The sequence below is a fragment of the Tachysurus vachellii genome, chromosome 8, assembly GCF_030014155.1.
Source record: "Tachysurus vachellii isolate PV-2020 chromosome 8, HZAU_Pvac_v1, whole genome shotgun sequence".
NCBI classification, from domain to species: Eukaryota; Metazoa; Chordata; class Actinopteri; order Siluriformes; family Bagridae; genus Tachysurus; species Tachysurus vachellii.
Genome location: NC_083467.1, coordinates 217501 through 240000, shown reverse-complemented (window position 1 = coordinate 240000; position 22500 = coordinate 217501). Strand labels below are relative to the sequence as shown.

Here is a 22500-nt window from a genome sequence, read left to right as displayed (position 1 = left end):
GTTCTTGTCTAATGTCATGTCACCCAATTTGGTGAAAGTGATCGATCACTTGGGAAGCACCTTGAAGCTCTCGGTATGTAGCTAACGGTATTATTAAACAGCACAGCAGCAGTTTGTTCCACCAACAGTTCATGTGTTGTTCAGAGGGATGTGTTGCTTCCCTGTCTGAACAATAACTGTCCCACTGGGTGATGAAAGTCAATGTTGTGGCCTATAAACAAGCAGGACATTAATTCCATTTCAGCGACTTGTCATTCCATCATCAGTGTTTAATCTTAAGAGCACTGAGTGGTGTTCTGCTCCAAGTTATCTGTGTTATCTAGGCTAGAAAAGGTTGTAGCTCAGCAGTTATATTCAGACCTACATAAAAATAATATTTATGATCTGTATCAGTCAGGATTTAGGCCTCATCACAGCACAGAGACGGCGCTGGTTAACGTTGTAAATGACCTGTTACTGGTCTCTGATCAGGGTTGTGTCTCTTTGCTGGTGTTACTTGATCTTAGTGCAGCTTTTGATACCATTGACCATGTTATATTACTTGATAGGCTAGAACATGTTGTTGGTGTTAAAGGAACAGCCCTCTTTTGGATCGGTTCTTATTTGACAGATCAATATCAGTTTGTAGATCTAAATGGTGACCACTCTAAACAAAGGAAGGTAATGTTTGGTGTTCCGCAAGGTTCTGTTTTAGGCCCATTGCCACAGTACCTGAGAGATCTTTTGGTTCTTTGTGATCTGTCACACCTACATCGATCAAAATGTTCAGGCTATTTGGTAGTATCTCAAGTACGAAAGTCTCCAGCAGGGGGCAGAGCTTTTTCTCACAGAGCTCCACAGTTTTAGAACAGACTTCCAATCAGTGTTCGGTACTCAGACAAAATCTCAGTATTTAAGTCCAGGCTAAAAACACATTTGTTTAGTTTAGCTTTTTATGAATATCTTTTCTTAGGTAAAGGAGCAGATCTGGAGGGTTCATGGTCATAGAGTGTTTGGTGAACTGGGATGTCTGGATGTTGTCTCCTTATCATCCTCACAAGTCACTCAGGTTTGCAGACTGTAGAGTGGTGGGACACTTTACATCTCAGGAAGCCCTCATGTCTGTCATGCCTTCTGGCTCTAGCCTTTTAGTTATGATGTCATAGCTAGTCTTGCCGGAGTCCCTGTCTGCACTCTGCACATAATTTACATTGTCCGTAACCTGAACACAGTCATACCTAACAATTTTTCTCTCTCTCTGTCGAGCTATATATGCCACTCTGTAGCTCCCCGTGTTCTGAGTTCTTGGCCTGATCGATTCTTCTTATGGAGCTACTTGTCAATCCTGATGTTCTCCCCCTGGTTGGAGTCTCGTCTCCCGGTGGTCACCTTGCCAGGGATTGATCTTCATGGTCAGTCAGTGTCTCATGGGATTGTTGTGTATGAAGCCACCCGGAGATGTCATGTCTTCTTATGAACCAGTGTTGTGTCAGTCAGCTGTATGTTCTGGTGTTTATCAGCAATCAGGTCTGTGCTGAACTCAGAGTTTACGATGACCCATTAGTTCCTCAGGAGCTCTCGGCTGCACTATTATAAACTGTTGTAGAAAGGACATTATTTACATTTACACTATTTACTGTAGAGTGTCACCCAAATGAGGATGAGGTTCACTTCTGAGTCTGGTTCCTCTCAAGGTTCCTCTTATCATCTCAGGGACTTTTTCCTTGTCGCTGTCGCCTCCGGCTTGCTCATTAGGGACAGAGAGATATCTAGTATATTAAATTTTAAGTTAATCAGTTTTAAATTTCTTCTTCTTCTTCTTCTTCTTCTTCTTCTTATTATTATTATTATTATTATTATTATTATATATTTATTTATTTATTATGTTTCCATACTTCTGTAAAGCTGCTTTGAGACAATGGGAAATTGTTAAGAGCTATACAAATAAATTGAATTTAATGTCTTCTCCTTATTCTGCAAGTTCAACTTCACCCCAACTGATGAGAGAGTGCAGGGAGTTCTGGTAAAACCATTACTAACTAACTGGCACTCGGTTCTGACACTTTATCCGGAGTCATCCTGCCTAAAGTATCAGAAAACAATTAAATCTGGTAATAGTTCATCATTGCACAGGGACAGTGTTGACTGTGTTCATGTGGTGTTGAGTAGCTTAGAGCAATGACACGTCAAAGATAACGTTATTTTTACTACTTTATTTGAATGTTGTTTAAAGTACAAACACAATCCATATTCATTAACATAAGCAGTTGAAGAAATGCTCAGAAAGTGAGGAAATAGAAAGATACATTAATGAGCATGTGAGGTCTAAGGCCTAGCGGTATCACACTCTCAGAGGACCTGGCCAATGTCTAGGAACTGTGACTGAATTCTGTACAAACTTGTCCAAAGTCTATTTTAGAAAAACTGGATAATCTTCATTTTATATTAAATCTCATAAAAACCAGTAGAATACTTACATGTTTTTGTGGTTAATACAAATACTCTGGCAGTGTTGAATTTGGCCTGTAACCTGGCTGCCAATAGGCATTGGGACAGCTTTAATGACTCGAAATTTCAAGGGTATTCACATTTATATTCGGTAGACAGTTTATATGTTAGAAGGGGAACAAAAGAATTTAGACAGTCCTTGCCCAGTGGTGTGTCTTTAGATCAGGAGAAGGAATAAGATGTAATTGTATATAAAACTTATTATCCAGAATTAATCAATAGGAGGCAGATAATAAAATAGATGAGTTAGAATTACTGATGCCACGGGTAGGGAAAAAAACCCTGTGTTCCTGAACTCTGATGGCTTCAATGCAAACTTCACAGAATGACCTGTAAATGTAAGCTATACGTAATATTTCCAAATGTGTACACACAGTCCATAAAAATTATAATCTACAGCTTATTCCCAGAGATAATCAAGCAATAACGTTACCACACCTTACTGCATGTAAAACTAATCCTGTCCAAACGTATCCTAGATCATGCTGACTAGCGTAAGGGAACGCTGATGGTTCTTGTAGTGAAGAAACAGCAATTCCTTCAGGAACTGTCTAGTTCACTAACTGTTCACTTCTGTAATGTTTTGGTTCAAAGGGCTGTGGTTATGGCTTACTGCTTGTTTTAGGACAAATTTGCAAAATGAATCATCAAATGGTTGATGTGAATGAAGGTCTTCCTCATCCCTTTTTTTGCCTTTGCTTTTCTCTGGATGGAAGGAAAGTGAGCAACCAGAAGACTGTGATCTCAAATCCTTTGAAGTCTTTGAGGAAGACTCCATTCCCCTCGCCTCAATGCTTCAGTTGTACAGAAAGTTCGATAAGCACATCTGCCAAATAGATAAGTGGAACTTAACCTAGAAACCTCATCTGATGTGTATAAGTAATGAAGAGCATGTATTCTGCTGCTCCTAAGCACTAGAGCACTGAGGGTTGTGTCCTGTTTAAGACTGCAGTATCAGTCATGCCTTCACTGGTCAATGGAGATCAGGACACTGGTTTTCTTTACAAAATATTGATCATTCACAGGGAGTTTGGGAGACATTTTTGAACTCTACAGCAGATGAAGGAAGTCAGGGAAAGAAAAATTTTGAAGGGTGTCTAAAGAATTTTAACCATAAGCAGCCTGGATTCAGCCAGAGAGTGTGGATAAGAGACGGAGAGTTCACTGTAACTACAGTGGGTTTGAGGCCAAAATGTAGAATTGTCTAGGATTTTGTCTAGGAAGTCTGACAAACAAACTAAATAAATAGCACTAGCTATATGAACTCACTGCATACAATGAGTGTGGGTGTGTGTGTGTGAGGGTGTGTGTGTGTGTGTGTATGTGTGTGTATGCTTAGCAGTGCAATATATTGTATAGAGGTATCAAGGCCACACCTACTTCTTTAAGACTGACAGACACAAAGGCAATGCCTACTTCATAGGCCACACCCCCTTCACTGGGACTAAAGCGCATAGGCCACACCCCCTTCACTGGGACTAAAACGCATAGGCCACACCTCCTTCACTGGGACTAAAGCGCATAGGCCACACCTCCTTCACTGGGATTGTCAAATGAAAAGGCCTTGGTCTCTTCTCTGGGATTAACTGGCACTCACACAGGCCACGCCTCCTTCTCTGGGCTTCAGATTGGCCATCATTTCTTTCCTATTCTGAGACTGACGCACACACACACAAAGGTCACACCTCTTTAACTGGGACTGACATACAAAAGATGACGCCTGCTCATTCCACTGCTAGTAAAAGTAGTTTGGTTGTATTTGATAGACATTGTCATATTATCACTATTCAGTCTTTGAGTCTTTTACTTGTGCTCTTTTAAAATAAATAATATTTCCTGTACAGTTCACCCAATATAGATGTAAATCCTTGTAATTAAAGCTAATGTTCTCACTCTTCATTACAGACTGAGCTCATTTCCTGGCTTTGGCTTACAGAGTGTTCACCAACCTTCTATAAACCCTGGCCATGCTTTTAATCCCTGATTGAAATCAACAAGCAGCTTCTGCACCTTCGTTGCTGTTTTTACTGGACATCACGATGCTACAATGCCTCCTCTCCTAGCTGCTACACTTTGGCGGTGTTTTCGTGTCTGATTATTTTGTACGTGATCCAGTAGAAGATGTTAAAAATGAGAAAGGCCAAAGGAAAAGCTGCTCTTGAGATGGTGTCGATTCTCTTTGCTCTGTCCACAAACTTCCTCTTATTGTTCTCCACTGAAGTCTGCTGCACGCCGCTGTCGCTTTTCACCGCCATGCCATCCTTTATACATGGAGCTATACCATAGCCGGAGAAATGGAAACGTCCTTCTCTTAGCTCCTCATCCTGGATATAAAAAAAAAAATGCACACACACTGAGTGGCTGTTTGGTGTGAAATATAGCATTTAGTAGTTAAATTGTGTCTTGTTACATAAAACAAAATGAAAGAAAACTGTAAGGATCAGTGGTGGAGTGATACGGAGTGATACGGAGTGATATGGAGTGATACGGAGTGATACGGAGTGATACGGCCTGACAGGAAGTGGAGCTTACACTTTCAGGTGACTTTGTTTCTTGTAGCAGGTGTGGATTGTGTTTATTAGCTAATTTACACCACACTGTCTACACTGATTCACCAACACCTCCACTGTTTACTGCTGTACTGTATGATATTTTTTTCTCCTTAGAGCTCATGTTAAGGTTGTGGAGCATCTAAAGCATCTAATTCCACACGTTAGATGGACTGGTGTTTGTGTGTCAGATCAGTCGGCTCTTTCGGATTAGAATGTGACGTTTTGTACCTTGATGTTTCGTCTCTGTCTGCGTTTGAGACGGAGAAACTCCTTCTGTTGCCTCGAGACAAAATTCACTCCAGCGTACTCCAACAAGGCAGCAAAGACAAACAGCAAACAAACCGCCATCCAGATGTCTATAGCCTTCACATACGACACCTGCAATTACAATAATAGCATTAATAAGAAATTAATAAAAAAGGAAAGTAATAAGAAAAGGAGAGGTGGAAAAATGTGGTGTACAGTTAGACAGGACGTGGTGTACAGTTAGACAGGACGTGGTGTACAGTGAGACAGGACGTGGTGTTCAGTGAGACAGGACGTGGTGTACAGTGAGACAGGACGTGGTGTACAGTGAGACGGGACATGGTGCACAGTGAGACAGGACGTGGTGTTCAGTGAGACAGGACGTGGTGTAGTGAGACAGGATGTGGTGTACAGTGAGACAGGACAGTCCTGTCCCCAGCTGTTCTTTGCATCATCCACAGGCTGACAGATTTAAGCACTTCATTCCTTTACCTCATTAGTTTGTGGTTTTTAAGTGTACCTTTGGCAGTGATGCTCTGGAGCCGGAGCTCTGAGTGGTCATGGTGAGAACGGTGGTGATGCCGAGGGCCACTCGAGCCGGAGCGGCGTCCATGTTGATCCAGAAGGACACCCAGGACAGGATGACGATGAGCAGACTGGGGATGTACATCTGGATCAGGTAGTAACCCATCTGCCTCTCAAGCTGGAACTTCACTTCAATGCAGGTGAACTTCCCTGAACAACACGAGCCACAGCAAGTTACATCAGAACTTTCTCAAATTCTATTAAATACAATATTCTGTCATTCTTCACTGTATGATTCTCTACACTGTAAGGCTGTGGGTGTGGCTCTCCTGTTAACACAAGGAATATGTATATCATCTGATTGAGTGACAGATACAAAGGCCACACCTTCTTAGATAGGAATGAAAGCTATACAGGCCACACCCCTTTCACTTAGAGAGATATGCTCAGAAAAAACATCTCTGTATGTGTGAAAGACACGTGGCCATTGTGTCAGTCCTGATGTAGGAGGTGTGGCCTCTGTGTTAGTCTTAATGTAGGAGGCGTGGCTTCTGTGTCAGTCCTGATGAAGGAGGTATGGCTTCTGTATCAGTCCTGATGAAGAAGGCGTGGCTTCTGTGTCAGTCTTAATCTACGAGGTGTGGCCTCTGAGTCAGTCTTGATGTAGGAGGCGTGGCTTTTGTGTCAGTCTTGATGTAGGAGGCGTGGCTTTTGTGTCAGTCCTGATGTAGGAGGTGTGGCCATTGTGTCAGTCCTGATGTACGAGGTGTGGCCATTGTGTCAGTCCTGATGAAGGAGGTATGGCTTCTGTATCAGTCCTGATGAAGGAGGCGTGGCTTCTGTGTCAGTCTTAATGTACGAGGTGTGGCCTCTGAGTCAGTCTTGATGTAGGAGGTGTGGCTTTTGTGTCAGTCCTGATGTAGGAGGTGTGGCCTCTGTGTCAGTCCTGATGTAGGAGGCGTGGCCTCTGTGTCAGTCCTGATGTACGAGGTGTGGCCATTTTGTATGTCAGTGTCAGATTATTAGCTTTAGCATGCAGTAGCGTCGTTACCGGTGTTGTAGTGTTTCGTGCAGTAGCCGAGCTCTTTTTCCTCCCTCATGATGAACTGAGGCAGCGTCAGACCCTCGGCGACTTGCACCGGCCCCGTCTCCAACCACTCGAAGATCAGATCGTTCATTGTGTAGCCAACTGTGTATAATTACACAAATACACTCACTGTCCACTTTATTAGGGACACCCACTCATTCATGCAGTTCTCCAATCAGCCAATCATGTGGCAGAGCTTCAGATAATAATCACTTCGAACTTTAGACTCAACTGTGTCATGAAATTAGGTGCCAGAGGGGCTGCAGTGAGTATTTCAGAAACTGCTGATCTCTTGCTCTAGAGTAGGTCACTGATCCCATCACTCAGTACATCAAGACTAATAAGATGTATAAGTTTTGTGTTTAAGGCAGTTTAAGAGATAAGACTTATTACATCACAACAACGTGATAAGTTATTAAGCAGAAATCATCAGATATTTAGTCAAAATAACAAGTTGATTCAATATAATACCTTGAGTTTTATTTGGTCAGAGCAATGAGTCAAAATAATGACATTTTGAAGTTAGTTTTAAAAACACAAATTAGAAAAAGAAAAAAAATATATTTTAAATGAACATAATTAGATAATATTTTGAATTAGTAAGACAATGAGTTGAAATATCCTGAAATAGAGTTCACATTATGTTGAAAAAAAACAAGGTTTTAAGTCCAAAGAAACAAGTGATGATGATGATGATGATGATGATGATAATAATAATAATAATAATAATAATAATAATAATAATAATAAAACGAAGTACGTACAGCTCTCCAGCTGCATGATGCACGTCTGAACATCCATTGGGAAATTTTTCAAATCCATTGGACAGGACAGAATTAAAGTCAACCTGGGAACAAGATGCTTTGGGTGATGGTTTATTCTCAGTACAGCAGTGAGTGTGTGTGTGTGTGTGTGTGTGTGTGTGTGTGTGTGTGTGTGTTAGTACAGTGTTAGTATATATTTGTAAATATTTTATCATTTCATGTAACAACACTGAAGAAATGACACTTAACTATAGTGTAAAGAGTGTACAGCTTGTGTAACAGTGTACATTTGCTGTCCCCTTAAAATAACTCAACACACAGCCATTAATGTCTAAACTGCTGAAGTGAAAATATCCAAATTGGGAACAAAGCGTCAATATTTTGACATCACGGACCTGGTGGATGTTAGAGACCTTGCGCTCCTCCACCTTCCATTTCATGATGCCCCACAGATGCTCAATAGGGTTTAGGTCCGGAGACATACTTGGCCAGTCCATTACCTTTACCATCTGGTGTGTTTGGGGTCGTTATCATGTTGGAATACTGCCCTTGTGGCCCAAAGGGAGGGGCTCATGCTCTGCTTCTGTATGTCACAGTACATGCTGGCATTCATGGATCCCTCAGTGAACTGTAGCTCTTCAGTGCCAGCAGCACTCATGCAGCCCCAGACCATGACACTCCCACCACCAGGCTTGACTGTAGGCAAGACACACTTGTCTTTGTCCTCCTCATCTGGTTGCCACCACACAAGCTTGAAACCATCTGAACGAGGTAAGTTTATCTTGGTTTTATCAGACCTCAGGACATGGATCCACTTCCTTAGTCTGCTTGTCTTCAGCAAACTGTTTGAGGGCTTCTGGGATGTCAGCCATGCAGACCAGTTTGATGCATTGTGCGGCGTATGGTCTGAGAACTGACAGACTGAACCCCCACCCCCCCACCCCTTCAACCTCTGCAGCAATGCTAGCAGCATTCATACTGTACGTCTAATTCCCAAACACAACCTCTGGACATGACGCTGACCAGGTGAACTCAACTTCTTTGGTGGACCATGTCGAGGCCTGTTCTGAGTGGAACCTGTTGTGTTAAAACGCTGTACGGTCTTGGCCACCGTGCTGCAGCTCAGTTTCAGGGTCTTGGCAATCTTCTTATAGCCTACGCAACTTTATGTAGAGCAACAATTCTTTTTTTCAGATCCTCAGAGAGTTCTTTGCCATGAGGTGCCATGATGAACTTCCAGTGACCAGTATGGGAGAGTGAGAGCAATAGCACCAAATTTAACACACCTGCTCCCCATTCACACCTGAGACCTTGTAACGAGTCACATGGCTAATTGGATGACATTTTCACTTAGGGGTGTACTTACTTTTGTGTCCAGCGGTTTAGACATTAATGACTGTGTGTTGAGTTATTTTGAGGGGACAGTAAATGTACACTGTTATACAAGCTGCACACTCACTACTTTACACTGGAGCACAGGGTCATCAGTGTTCAGTGTTGTCACATATAATATTTACATAAATGTCAGAGGTGAACTCACGTCTGTCAGATACTGTATATAAAGCTGTGATGTGCAGCTGCGCTACAGTCAGAGCTGCTGTTCTACAGAATCAATCAAAACCTGACGACCAATCAGAGTCCAGAACTCCGCAGCAGTGTGGTGTAAATTGTTATAAATATCACAGTGCTCATTGCTGATGAGTGTTGACGGTAAATTATTCAGGTTCTAGCTGGTGGTGTTTGGTGGCACCTGTGTGGCTCTGTGACAAAAACACTTCATGGAGAATTGCAGCCCCTGAAGCGCATTTCAACTTGCATTATTTCACACACACGCTTCACCTGACAGCACCGCCGTGGCCAAGCGCATCCCGCAGCCGCCTGTGTTCAAAGTTTATCTTAATGACTGAACAGCCAGCTGTGAACCCCGGAGTTGTGAATAAATGAGTTATTGTGTAATATTTAGTGTGTTAAAGCCAGGACACTTTCCAGCCCACACCAACCTTCTCCTTCCCACAGGAACAGTACGGTCTGTACAGCAGAGCGACACCAGCAACTCCATCAGCCTGCTTTATTTTACAATATTGACAGTAATCAATCATTTGTGTAGTAAAAGTGCCAGTAATCTGGTCCAGTCCCTTCAGATTAACACTGTTATGAGATCTCATTGATCAATATGATGTTGTGGGTGAGATTTACAGCGTGCTGTGGATGAACCCACTGGATTTCTTTATGTCAGAAGAGTAATGAGTCGACATCAGGAGCGTTACGTGACAACAGGAACTACACTTAATGTTACTATAGATGGATAAAAAGTAAGAGGTGGTATGCTTTCATTTCCCTCCAACAGAACACACAGTTTGGTGATTACAACGAAACCATATTTTTTATCCAATTCTAATTATATTTCATGTTGCACAACGTCTGGGAATCAAGTTAGTCGCTGTTCTGACAGTCTGACCAATCAGCCAATCAGAATCCAGAACTGAATCTTATTAATATTGTTCTTTTTTCATGAACCTACCTGATGCTGTAAAGAACGGTTCCATCCTTGAAGATCCTCAGCAGCTTGTTCTCAGTGGTGACGTCATGGAAATTGGCGCCTTTTTCGTTGGCGAAGAACAAGTCGGGTTTCCAAATGGAGTCCAACATGGACGGGTCCAAATCCAGCGAGGAGTCTGGGTACTCGCTGTAGGACAGGCGTGGGTCGTTCCACTTCTGACGCAGGAAGATGTTCACTCTGTAGTCCTGAAGTGTGACAAGTCATTCAGTCAGCAGCGTAACATCTGTCATATCTGTCCAAGCAAAGACTTTCCCTGATGAGCTCCATAATGCTGCTGATCCAACGGTCTGAGCCGCTGAGACACCTGACCACCGCATGCTTGTGGATTGTGTTCTGATTTCATCTTAACTACCTCGTTAGATCTGAACCTAAAGCTCCACTGACCGAAATCCACAAACATGCAAATTATTCTGTTGTGTTCAAACACAAACTGGTTTTTCCCTTTTGCTTTATGAATAAATTCCCAACTAAAATCATTTCTTTATAATTTAATTATGAAATTTCCTCACACTGGAATTCAGAAAAAATTTCTCAAATAAGCTTTAGATTAATTTTTTTAATGCAAATCGTCTAAACAATCAAACAAACAAGCAAAGCTGATTTGGAGCTTTTTTATTTCCACACTGGTTATGATGTTAACTGGTCATAGATTCATAAATACATGAAACACATGATTATTGTGAGTGGGCGGAGCTTAAAATCTATAAATAGGCTTATTATAAAATCGGTGTACAACTTATATATCTTATATAGCATTCTGTTCTTTTGCCACAAGCAGCACAAAGCCGTTTGTTATTCGGTGAAGCTGCAGCGTAATTATCTTTTGTTTATGGAGGAATGTCATCTCGTATGTCTCACATCATTTAAGCTCTTTTATAACCGTCAAAATGTACAAAGAGTTATTAACATGGCGTTAGCACACGGTGGGAGCCGAGTAGTTTATTATACCAGTTTAGATTTTAAAAGCCATTTGTAAAAATAAAATTGATACAGTTTCTGTAATCCAAATTAATTTCCATATTAAATTGAGGATTATAATTAATCCTGACAAAACAAGGCTGTTAGTGTTTAGGCCTGCAGGCAGTTTCACAGGTTTAGTGACTGACACAGAAATCCTCATGTCTGTAAACACCATTATTATTGGATATCAGCCTAATTTTTTCTCAGCATTCATTTTCCGATGGATTTGTTTATAAAAGATACGTTTTTTTTCTGAAGAGCAAAGAGACGCTCGCTAACGTTTACCCCCGAAGCATTCCGCCTATGAGGGGTTACGCCAATCAATCTGTTTTAATCCCAGGCCTTAAAACACAGGGTCCCGGGGGTCTGCTGGAAATGAAAGCGAGTAATTTAGCCGCCGGCCGCCGTGTGAATTATTAACAGAAAATAATTGAACAAATGTGCATGTGGCCTTTAGCAATGTGAGAGTGTCAATACACAGAACCAACCGCTAACACACCTGCTCAATCTGCACACAATCACAGCAGCTCCATTATACACAGGTTCGATGATCTCTACCTCAGCATCGTGGACTTAAATATTGAACCAAAGCTGCTTTTAAACATTTTGAAGAAACCTAACTCTAACCTAAGACCACCTGCAGGTAGGGGCAATAAATCACACACTGCATCTCACTTAAGAAGAAGACAGCAAACTTACCATGGTGGTCTCTGTGATAGAGCCGAAGCTGTTGATGAAAATGTTGCAGGTGACGTTTACGGGGGGACCTGCAGCAAAGAAAACGGAAATGAATCTAAAACCAAACGTGGAACAGGTTTTAGTCTTGTCTCATAAGTGACCGAGAAGAATCATAAGCTAACAGCTGAGAACTGTTCGAAGTCACAAAAGCCAGTTGGTGTGTAATGTGGCTTGTAAAAACACATGAGTACTTAATGGAATATGGAGCAGTGGCTCATGACTGTAGATTGTGTTGTTCCTGTACAACTTAGATATCTAGTGATAGTCAGTGAGGGTTGTTGAGCAGCTGATGTACGATGTGTGGAAGAACCTGTAACACTTGCCCCTGTAGACCTGTGAATGCTAGTGATAGACACAGATGCATGATGGAGTGTGTCTGGTCATAACAGTCCTGTACAATACCCTAGTATTAGTCACACCCTCTAAAGCTCCCATAAACTGTTGTTTTCTTACATGTGATCGTGATCAGGTGACCTGAGTTAGGAAAATCAAATAATCCAAAAACATGGATCAGATGAAAAGTCTACTGCCTAACAGTTTAGGCTCCTAGACAGATGAGAGACTCTGTATACGAGGTGAATTTGTGAGCTCTGCTTTCCTGCACTGTTTTATATTAATATTACATACCACTCTGTTCTAATAAATATGTGCCTGAAAGTTTTAACAGCGCCCAGGCAACACGGCCCAGCTCGCATAGTGCAGGAAACACTGCTTAATATGCCTCTGAAACTAGGTTGTGTTTAGATGTGCTGTGCTGGGATCAAGATGTAGCGCACTGGCAGGGGGGTGGAGTTGATTAGTGGCAGTGAAATGGAAGTGGTTAATATGGTTTAAGTTGGAACTGGACAGAGGATTATTAATGCATGTGGCAACATGAGTGGGACTGGTTAATGAAGGTGAGAATAGGATACTGAGGAGAACCAGGATTGGTTACTGAAGGTGAAAATAGAATAAGCATTGGTAACAGAGGGGGGGCAGATAGGGGGGCAGATAGAGAGTAGGACTGGGACTGGGATTGGATCTTTATTAATGACACAAGGAGTAGGATCTGCGTTTGGTAATGAAGGTGGGAATAGAATATGGATTGGTTAACAGTGGATATAAGACCAGAGTTGGTTAATGAAGGTAAGGAGATGATTGGAAATGGTTACTAAATTGGATCAGTGTCGGTTAAAGAAGAAGAGAATCTGATCGATATGAGCCATCGATATGAGCCATTGTGGATCATCGTTATTAAAAGTGGAAATAGGATAAAGATTGGTTAATGAACTGGGGAATAGGATTGGGATAAGTTCATGTCAGTGTGATTAAGACTGGTAAAAGTAGGATTGTGGTAGGATTGTGCTAAGAGTTCACTTGAGATTGGTTCATTAGAAGAGATTTGATGGGATCAGACAAGTTATTTTTTTGGGATTAGACAGGTTAATTAGTTGGGATTGGAATTGGTTAATGGCCAATAGGGACATTATTTTAAAAGATGAGGTATTCTGTAAGGTGGTCCACGAGACCCTGGACATGGATTTGGTTAGTTTGAGGTTAATAAGGTGCATTATTCCATACTGAACCTCACTAAGCAAAGCTTTTTCAACTCCTCAGATAACGGCCAGCTCCTGATTTTTGTTGATGTGGGTGTGTAAGAGCAAGAAAACACTACACGGGGATCTGTGATAGCAGATAATTTGGTCCCGTTACTATCTGACATCATACGACACTCTATAATGCATGAGCCGAGATTTGTTATACCTCTATAACATTGTGTGAATGGATTATTTTACACTTCACTCTATAACACAATGCCTCCATACTGATAAATCAACAGCCTTCTCCATTTTAGAATTTCAGGTTGCCTCCCTATTATTTATATTCTTTGTGTGTGTGTGGATTGTGTGTGTGTGTATGTGTGTGTGTGTGTAAAATTGGCTGTCTACCTTTTGCTTTAAGCCCTCTCTCCAAGACTTGTGCACCATGAAAAGGTATTATCTAAAGGGAGGGATACGCTTGAAGAGCGTATCCACAATTTAAACATGATGATACACTGTTACAGAAGGTTTGTGCATGCCTGACCATCACACCATTTTCCAAAAGATGTTGGATAGATTTGTGTTCATTCAGCTACAAGAGCATCAATGAGATCAGACTCTGCTGTTGGGATGTTGAGGAGTCTCCATCCCAGTTGTGTTCAGTGGTGTTGAGTCAGAGTCAGGGCTTTGTTCAGGACACTGGAGTTCTTCACTCCAACCTTCACCTCCACACCTGGTCTTCATGGAGCTGCTTTGTGCACAGGGTCATTGTCATGATGGAGCAGGGTATGAGTTTCAGTAAAGGGAAAAGTAACACTACAACACACAGCGATGTTCATTACAACTGTGTGGTAACAGTCTGGGAAAGACCCATGAAATATGGGTGTGATGGTCACATACGTCTTTAAAGTGTATCTGGGGATAAAGTCAACTTTAAGCTGTACTTTTCCTTATACTGTCATTTCTGAGAGTGCAGTGATATGTTAAATGGCAGAAAGAAGCCGGTGTACCTTTGAAGTTCGGTCTTATCCTTGCGTCGTAGCCTGACGTCCTCCCCATCAGTTTGTCCAGGAAGTCAGATGGCGACATTGTCAGTGAAGGTCCACGCCTTTCGTTCTCCTTTGCTGCTATTACCCTGAAGCAAGAAAACACAATTATTAGCTAAATAAAAAAAATCTCCCACTCAGTCTCCAGTTTGTCAGGGGCGGAACTATCTGTTTACTCCTCTATTTATTGTGTTTCATATCAAAAAGACCATCGACATGCAGGACAAATACTCTTAATCACATCCTTCACTACAGGATGTGTTTAGTTTAATAAAAAAGATCCTTTATACAGCTGCACTTTTTCACACCGTCTGTCTGTGCTGATTACTGATGCTGGACAATTAAGTAACGCACAGAGCTCTTCTTCATTGGACACAGGCTTATATACAGAACACATGTGTTACACACACACACACACACACACACACACACACACACACACACACACACACCTGAGCTGATGTATTTCCAGCGCGCACGCCAGCAGAGCCGTGAGCACTTGGAACAAGGCGCGCGTCATTCCGCTCGGTGTTGCGGTCTCCAACACGGAGCTCGGCGGCTTCGGCTTCAAGCAACATCCGCAAAAAAAAAAGGAAAAATAAAATAAAAACGAAAAACTAGATATCGAGATCAACAAATGTACAACATGAAAGAAAAAAACGAGAAAGGATTACAATATCCGATAGAAGGGACAAGAAGCGCGAGCTCTGGTAATGCGCGCACCCCACAGATTAATGTAGAGAGAGAGGGGGGGAGAGAGAGAGAGACAGAGGGATAGAGAGAGAGAGAGAGAGAGGGAGAGAGAGAGAGAGAGACAGAGGGAGAGAGAGAGAGAGAGAGAGGGAGAGAGAGAGAGAGACAGAGGGAGAGAGAGAGGGAGAGAGAGGGAGAGAGACAGAGGGAGAGAGAGAGAGAGGGAGAGAGAGAGAGAGACAGAGAGAGAGGGGGTGAGAGATGGAGAGAGGGGAAGAGAGAGGGGAGGAGAGAGAGAGAGACGCGCGGCAATTTTAATGCCTTAGAGAGCTTCGCGTCTCGAGCATGCGCACTTGGGTCGAAAAACAAATTCAAACGTGAGCTGATTTATGAAATATGATTAGTAATAAATATATTTGTCACATTTCCTCCCTAGAAATAAGATTGTTTAAAATTAAATAAATAAACATTTGAAACAAACCGGAGGTTTGTCAAGCAAATTAATAAAATACACTCTATTAAATTAAAAATAATAATAAATACATGCATTTGTGTATAAATCAATTAATCAATCAATCAAGCAATCAATCAATCAATTAATCAATCAATCAATTAATCAATCGATCCGACAAAAAAGAAGTTTATCAAATAACTGAATGAACAAGTAAACACTTTTCAAACTTTCGTTATACTTTCGTTATGTACATGTTCTTGAAGATTAAAATTTTCTGTCTGATAAACAAACAAACAAACAAATAAATATGCATTTAAGCAAAAGATAATATCTGACAGATTTTATCGTCTGAAAAACTGCTTTTCTTAAAAAAAAAAAAAAAAACCCCGTTATTTTAAACACACACACACACACACACACACACACACACAGACGCACACGCTCACGGACACACATGCACACACACGCACGCGCACACACACGCACACACGCACGCGCGCACACACACACTTGTCTTACTGTTCTTACAAATTATTAATGGAGCTAATTAATGCTACGGTAAACCTGAATATATCCCTAAACAAAATTTCTAGAAAGCTTCTTCTAGATTGTGTGTGTGTGTGTGTGTGTGTGTGTGTGTGTGTGTGTGTGACAGAGAGAGAGAGTGAGAGAGAGACTCTTATCATATCAGTGTTCAGCCCCTATTATTGTTAAAGCATTTATATTTGCATAAAACAGCAGGCATGAAGCATTGTTAGGAAAGGAAGGATGGAATGGATGTGTTGCCATGGAAACAGACTCCTGCATCCCACAATCCCCTGCGTAACATTTGCACAAGTGACACGCTCCTGAAACCCCATCCATGTGGGAGTCAAGATTTCTGTCCTCTCAGAGATAAATCAGAAGACACGATGGTGTCATGATTCTCTTTAAAGCACAAGTCAGAGATTAGATGCTCGGCTGATCAGACCACACTCTGCTGTCTGCACTGTGGAGTGATCAACATCTGGAGATCACTGTTTGTGTTGGTGAAGGTTCACAATTGGGCCAGTACAGATGTTTATGAATGTTACAAAAAAGTTTCTCATTGGCTTAGTTTTAATTACAGTATATATATGTGTAATATATATATATATATATATATATCTTTTAAACAGATGATAAACAGCGAAGTTGTATGTGCAGAACGAAAGGTTGCGAGGTCACAAGACGTCTTTCTCAGCTGCAGTTACAGTGGCTTTAATTGCCCATTAAATCCTGTACAACGTGACCTTTTGCCTCCAGTCAGGTCCAGACATCTTTGAGCCGAGCTCCGGTGTTATTTCATGACTTGATCAAACGCTAAATTCACATTTCACTCAGGAATTTTTATAACTAACACCACCTCATGGAGACAGCGGTCTAACACCTGACACTGAGACAGTTTGTCTACAGGAGCCATGGGTTACTGATGTAGTGCAGATTGTCATGAGTAACACAATCAGTCTGTTTAAACAGATTCAGAAGGTTTTCTACAAAAGATTAAACTGCTCATGTTTAATTTGCTGTGTCATGATAAGTCTCATTGTATTTGGTGTAACATTGTATTCAGAAATGTTCCCCAGAGTTATGAATAATGTCGTCCAAGCTTTACAGATCTCCATGAAACCTTCAATATTATGGGATTAAGTCTTCTTTTTCTGAGAAGCCACACAGCAAAGCTTCTTCAAATTTCTATTCACAGAGCAGAAGCCTGAAATCCATTTCAGGTGTAAACACAGTTTTGATCCAAAATGGCCACTGTGTCATGTTTTATTGATTGTTGTGTTCAGACAACATGCTGCTGCATAATGCCGAGCCTGACACACAAACACAGTCATTGTTCATCACATTATTTATTTTCTCCAATTTCTAAACCTCCTTAATGAGACGGCATCTTGTCCTTCTTCAAAGAGGAAGAAGTTTTACTTCTCAGGTAAAAATCTGAAAGCAGGATAAATACATACCTGGAAGGATTCATTGGACTGTTAACAGATATAGAATAATATTCAGTTAAGAGACACACAGATGCTTCAGGCACAATACAACCAGTAAACAGATCAGATCAGTCTGGTGTCCTCACTGTGGCAGAAGGTCCTAATGAGACCAAATGGCCCAAATAAACCTCTACCATTCACTGTAAAGTGTACCATGAGCTCACGGTACTGCTCCAGTCAGCTCCAACAAATCCATTAACAATTATTAGTTTAAACTAATCACTACATTAACATTGATTAACATTTAATTATCTCTTATTTCAAATGGAGACGTTTTTTAGCTGTTTGTCAGTTGTGTAGCTTTTAAAGACACCATTTGTCCAATACCAAGTTTAAATTTGAATCTGTCTGAGAATTCATTTATCTGGATAAAATCACCTCATAAAATGAATCTTTTGTTAAAATATGATGAAAAGTTCATGAAATGGATGGATGGATGGATGGATGGATGGATGGTTCATAAGGATGAATTTTAGTTTCCTTCAGGGAGTCATTTTATGTGTTTCATTTCATTTTCCTTCTGGTTGCTGTGGCAATACAGAGCTCCTCATAGCTACCACCTCAGAGTCACCTCATCATATCTCACACACACACACACACACACACACACACACACACACACACACACACACACACACACGCACACTGACTCAAGCTGCCAAACAGATGTAAACTTTTGAGTTTGAGTCTCAGGTGAAAGTGTGCCATGTTGGTCCTCCACAGCTGTGATTGTTATAGACACATTATAGACACATTATAGACACATTATAGACACATTATAGACACATTATAGACACATTCTACCTCCTCTTTTCAGAGTGCCATTACCTTTGCTCTCATTTAATAGTTAATGTATTCAATTCCATTAAAATTTATTTGTATAGCGATCTGTATTTTTATTTGAGACAATGTCTATTTAACAATGAACATTGTCTCAAAGCAGCTTTACAGAACACTGGAAACATAATACAAAAGTGAGTGTGTATGAGTGTGTAATTGTGTGTGTGAGTGTGTAATTGTGTGAGTGTGTGTTTTCTCTACTTTTTATTACAGTATTATCTTTATCATTATCTTCAATTACAAAACACAAGCATGTCTTACATACTGTATATAGCTGAGGAATCAGAATCAGAACCAGAATCAGAATCAGGTTTATTGGCCAAGTGTGTTGATGTTGACACACACAAGGAATTTGGTTCCAGCTGTTTGTGACTCTCAAAAGTACAGACACACATAAATAACACTATACTATACAATACACACATAAAAAACACTATACTATACAATACACACATAAAAAACACTATACTATACAATACAGACATAAATAACACTATACTATACAATACACACATAAATAACACTATACTATACAATACACACATAAATAACACTATACTATACAATACAGACATAAATAACACTATACTATACAATACACACATAAATAACACTATACTATACAATACACACATAAATAACACTATACTATACAATACAGACATAAATAACACTATACTATACAATACACACATAACACTATACTATACAATACACACATAAATAACACTATACTATAGAATACACACATAAATAACACTATACTATACAATACACACATAAATAACACTATACTATAGAATACACACATAAATAACACTATACTACACAATACACACATAAATAACACTATACTATACAATACACACATAAATAACACTATACTATACAATACACACATAAATAACACTATACTATACAATACACACATAAATAACACTATACTATACAATATACACATAAATAACACTATACTATACAATACACACATAAATAACACTATACTATACAATACACACATAAATAACACTATACTATACAATACACACATAAATAACACTATACTATACAATACACAAATAAATAACACTATAATATACAATACATACATAAATAACACTATACTATACAATACACACATAAATAACACTATACTATACAAGACAATACAGATGATGAGATACAATATAGACAGAATGAGTATTAAATATGAATATAGAATATGATCAGTTATGTACATAAAGTGTGAGAGTGTAAATAACAATATTGTGTAATATTATACTTTAGTACAATATACAGCAGCAGTAGTGTGTAATATATACAGATGATGTGATGACTGACAGTCCTGATAATGCAGCACTTATAGATATGAAGCAGTGAATATAATGATGGTGAGGTGTTAATCAGGGTGATTGTCTGGATTTATATGTACGATCTGAGTGATTTCTTTACTTCTATCTTTATCTTTAACTATAAACTTTAACTATACAAACCAGGTCAGAAAAATGAGACCTGATGCTTCAGTGTAGAGTTTCAGCAATTTCTTTTGGCTCCATTCATCTCACACAGCTTCAAAGGCCAAAAGCATTTGATTATCAGTAGTGATGAAAACTCTGACTCTTTTCAGGGAATCACATTGAGTTCATAAATCAGAGTCGACTCTTGTAGCTCAAAATTACGACCGCTGGTTTGTTCTTCAGTCCACAGTCTCATTAACACACAAACCCGTTTTGATTAGTTTCTCCTCAGAGTGCTGTTCAGTCACTGGTCGGTCATCACGTCCCAGGCCTGTGTTCTTCCTTCTCCAGCTGTCCATCACACTACCCACATGTGATCAGACATTCTTCAGTCTTTCCCATCTGTGATTTGGACGGAGAGATAAAACAATATTTGATATGATTTCTGTGCTCTAATTATCAGCTCTGGTTAGGGATCTACAGCTACATCAGGATTTCTGTGAAGCTGCTGTGTGATAAAGAAGATCGCATCTATAAAACTCAGCTCCTTTTGAGGCTGAGAGGAACCACAGGATATAAAATGACTTGCGTTGATGTCAGAGAAGATCAGTGCACACAAACACACACACACACACACACACACACACACACACACACACACACTCCTCTTATGATATACTGTGGTGTAGTATTTTGTTTACATGTCTATCACAAATTTATGCAAATATAAATCTATATTCTGAGCCAACAAATAAAAATAAAAAGCTAAATGGCAGCATGTGTGTTACGTTTGTGTCTTGTCACCCACACACGCAAGGCATTTTTAGCCTGCCGTAGGGCTGTAAACATTGTTTCCATGGTAACAAGGCCATGGGAACATCAATAAGAGGATTGGAGATTCTGGAGATGGGCGAGTCATAAAGTGTCTTTGGCACAAATCAGGAGTGTGTAATGTGTGTGAATCAGTGTGTGTTTCTGTAAAGCTTCACTAATCTACGTCCCAAATGGAGATGATGAGGAGAGTAACACACACACACACACACACACACACACACACACACACACACACACACACACAAACACACATGTAATATGCAGTAACATAACAACTCAATATTGCTGTTTGTCTTTGTGGATCAAAATGTCCCCAAAAGGAGTGGACCTCATGAGGAAAACTTTTTTTACAGCTATGAATAAATAAATAAATTTAATTTATTTTTAAAATAATATATTTTTTTATATAAATAATATATTTAATTGATTTCATTCACTCAGGTTAGTGAGGTTAGGTTTGGGAGTAGCATAGCATTAATTAGCAGCTGTGTGTGTGTGGGTTTGTGTGTGTGTGTTTGTGTGTGTGTGTGTGTGTGTGTGTGTGTTTTTGTCATCACTACCTGTGGTTTACTACTGATGCCCCTCTGTGGTTGAATTCACACACAACAGCAGTAACATACTCTCACTGATCGTTTAGCAAAAACTAAACTAAATGATATCATTAAAGTATACAATCTTTAGCTGTAGGGTGTTTGTGTGATGTTAGTGTGGTGTTTGTGTGATGTTAGTGTGATGTTAGTGTGGTGTTTGTGTGATGTTTGTGTGATGTTTGGTGTGGTGTTTGTGTGGTGTTTGTGTGATGTTTGGTGTGGTATTTGTGTGGTGTTTGTGTGATGTTAGTGTGGTGTTTGTGTGATGTTAGTGTGGTGTTTGTGCGATGTTTGTGTGATGTTTGTGCGATGTTTGTGTGATGTTTGTGCGATGTTTGTGTGATGTTTGTGTGATGTTGGTGTGGTGTTTGTGTGGTGTTTGTGTGATGTTAGTGTGGTGTTTGTGCGATGTTTGTGTGGTGTTTGTGTGATGTTAGTGTGGTGTTTGTGTGATGTTTGGTGTGGTGTTTGTGTGGTGTTTGTGTGATGTTTGGTGTGGTATTTGTGTGGTGTTTGTGTGATGTTAGTGTGGTGTTTGTGTGATGTTAGTGTGGTGTTTGTGTGATGTTTGTGCGATGTTTGTGTGATGTTTGTGTGATGTTGGTGTGGTGTTTGTGTGGTGTTTGTGTGATGTTAGTGTGGTGTTTGTGTGATGTTAGTGTGGTGTTTGTGCGATGTTTGTGTGATGTTTGGTGTGGTGTTTGTGTGGTGTTTGTGTGATGTTAGTGTGGTGTTTGTGTGATGTTTGTGTGATGTTTGGTGTGGTGTTTGTGTGATGTTTGGTGTGGTATTTGTGTGGTGTTGGTGTGATGTTTGGTGTGGTATTTGTGTGGTGTTTGTGTGATGTTAGTCTGGTGTTTGTGTGATGTTAGTGTGGTGTTTGTGTGATGTTAGTGTGGTGTTTGTGCGATGTTTGTGTGATGTTTGTGCGATGTTTGTGTGATGTTTGTGTGATGTTGGTGTGGTGTTTGTGTGGTGTTTGTGTGATGTTAGTGTGGTGTTTGTGCGATGTTTGTGTGATGTTAGTGTGGTATTTGTGTGGTGTTAGTGTGATGTTTGTGCGATGTTTGTGTGGTGTTTGTGTGATGTTAGTGTGGTGTTTGTGTGATGTTAGTGTGGTGTTAGTGTGGTG

General features: G+C 40.2%; 1 protein-coding gene across 1 annotated transcript; it reads right to left on the bottom strand.

The window, feature by feature from the left end:
- Positions 1-2294: 2294 nt before the first annotated feature.
- On the bottom strand, positions 2295-15179 carry glra2 (glycine receptor, alpha 2). The gene is made up of 9 exons (XM_060877209.1): positions 14938-15179; positions 14450-14574; positions 11881-11948; positions 10183-10406; positions 7662-7744; positions 6862-6999; positions 5806-6020; positions 5268-5417; positions 2295-4811 (listed from the first exon to the last, which is right to left on the bottom strand). The coding sequence occupies exons 1-9, from the start codon at positions 15003-15005 to the stop codon at positions 4554-4556; spliced, it is 1329 nt and encodes a 442-aa protein (XP_060733192.1). The 5' UTR covers positions 15006-15179; the 3' UTR covers positions 2295-4553.
- Between the last annotated feature and the right edge of the window lie 7321 nt (positions 15180-22500).

Excerpts from the sequence above, each read along its gene's own strand:
- glra2 (XM_060877209.1), bottom strand. The coding sequence starts at position 15,005 with ATGACGCGCGCCTTGTTCCAAGTGCTCACGGCTCTGCTGGCGTGCGCG. Across the intron at positions 10,407-11,880 it reads CTATCACAGAGACCACCATG|GACTACAGAGTGAACATCTT; the intron begins GTAAGTTTGCTG and ends GTCACACTTCAG. Across the intron at positions 7,000-7,661 it reads CATCATGCAGCTGGAGAGCT|TTGGCTACACAATGAACGAT; the intron begins GTACGTACTTCG and ends AATTATACACAG.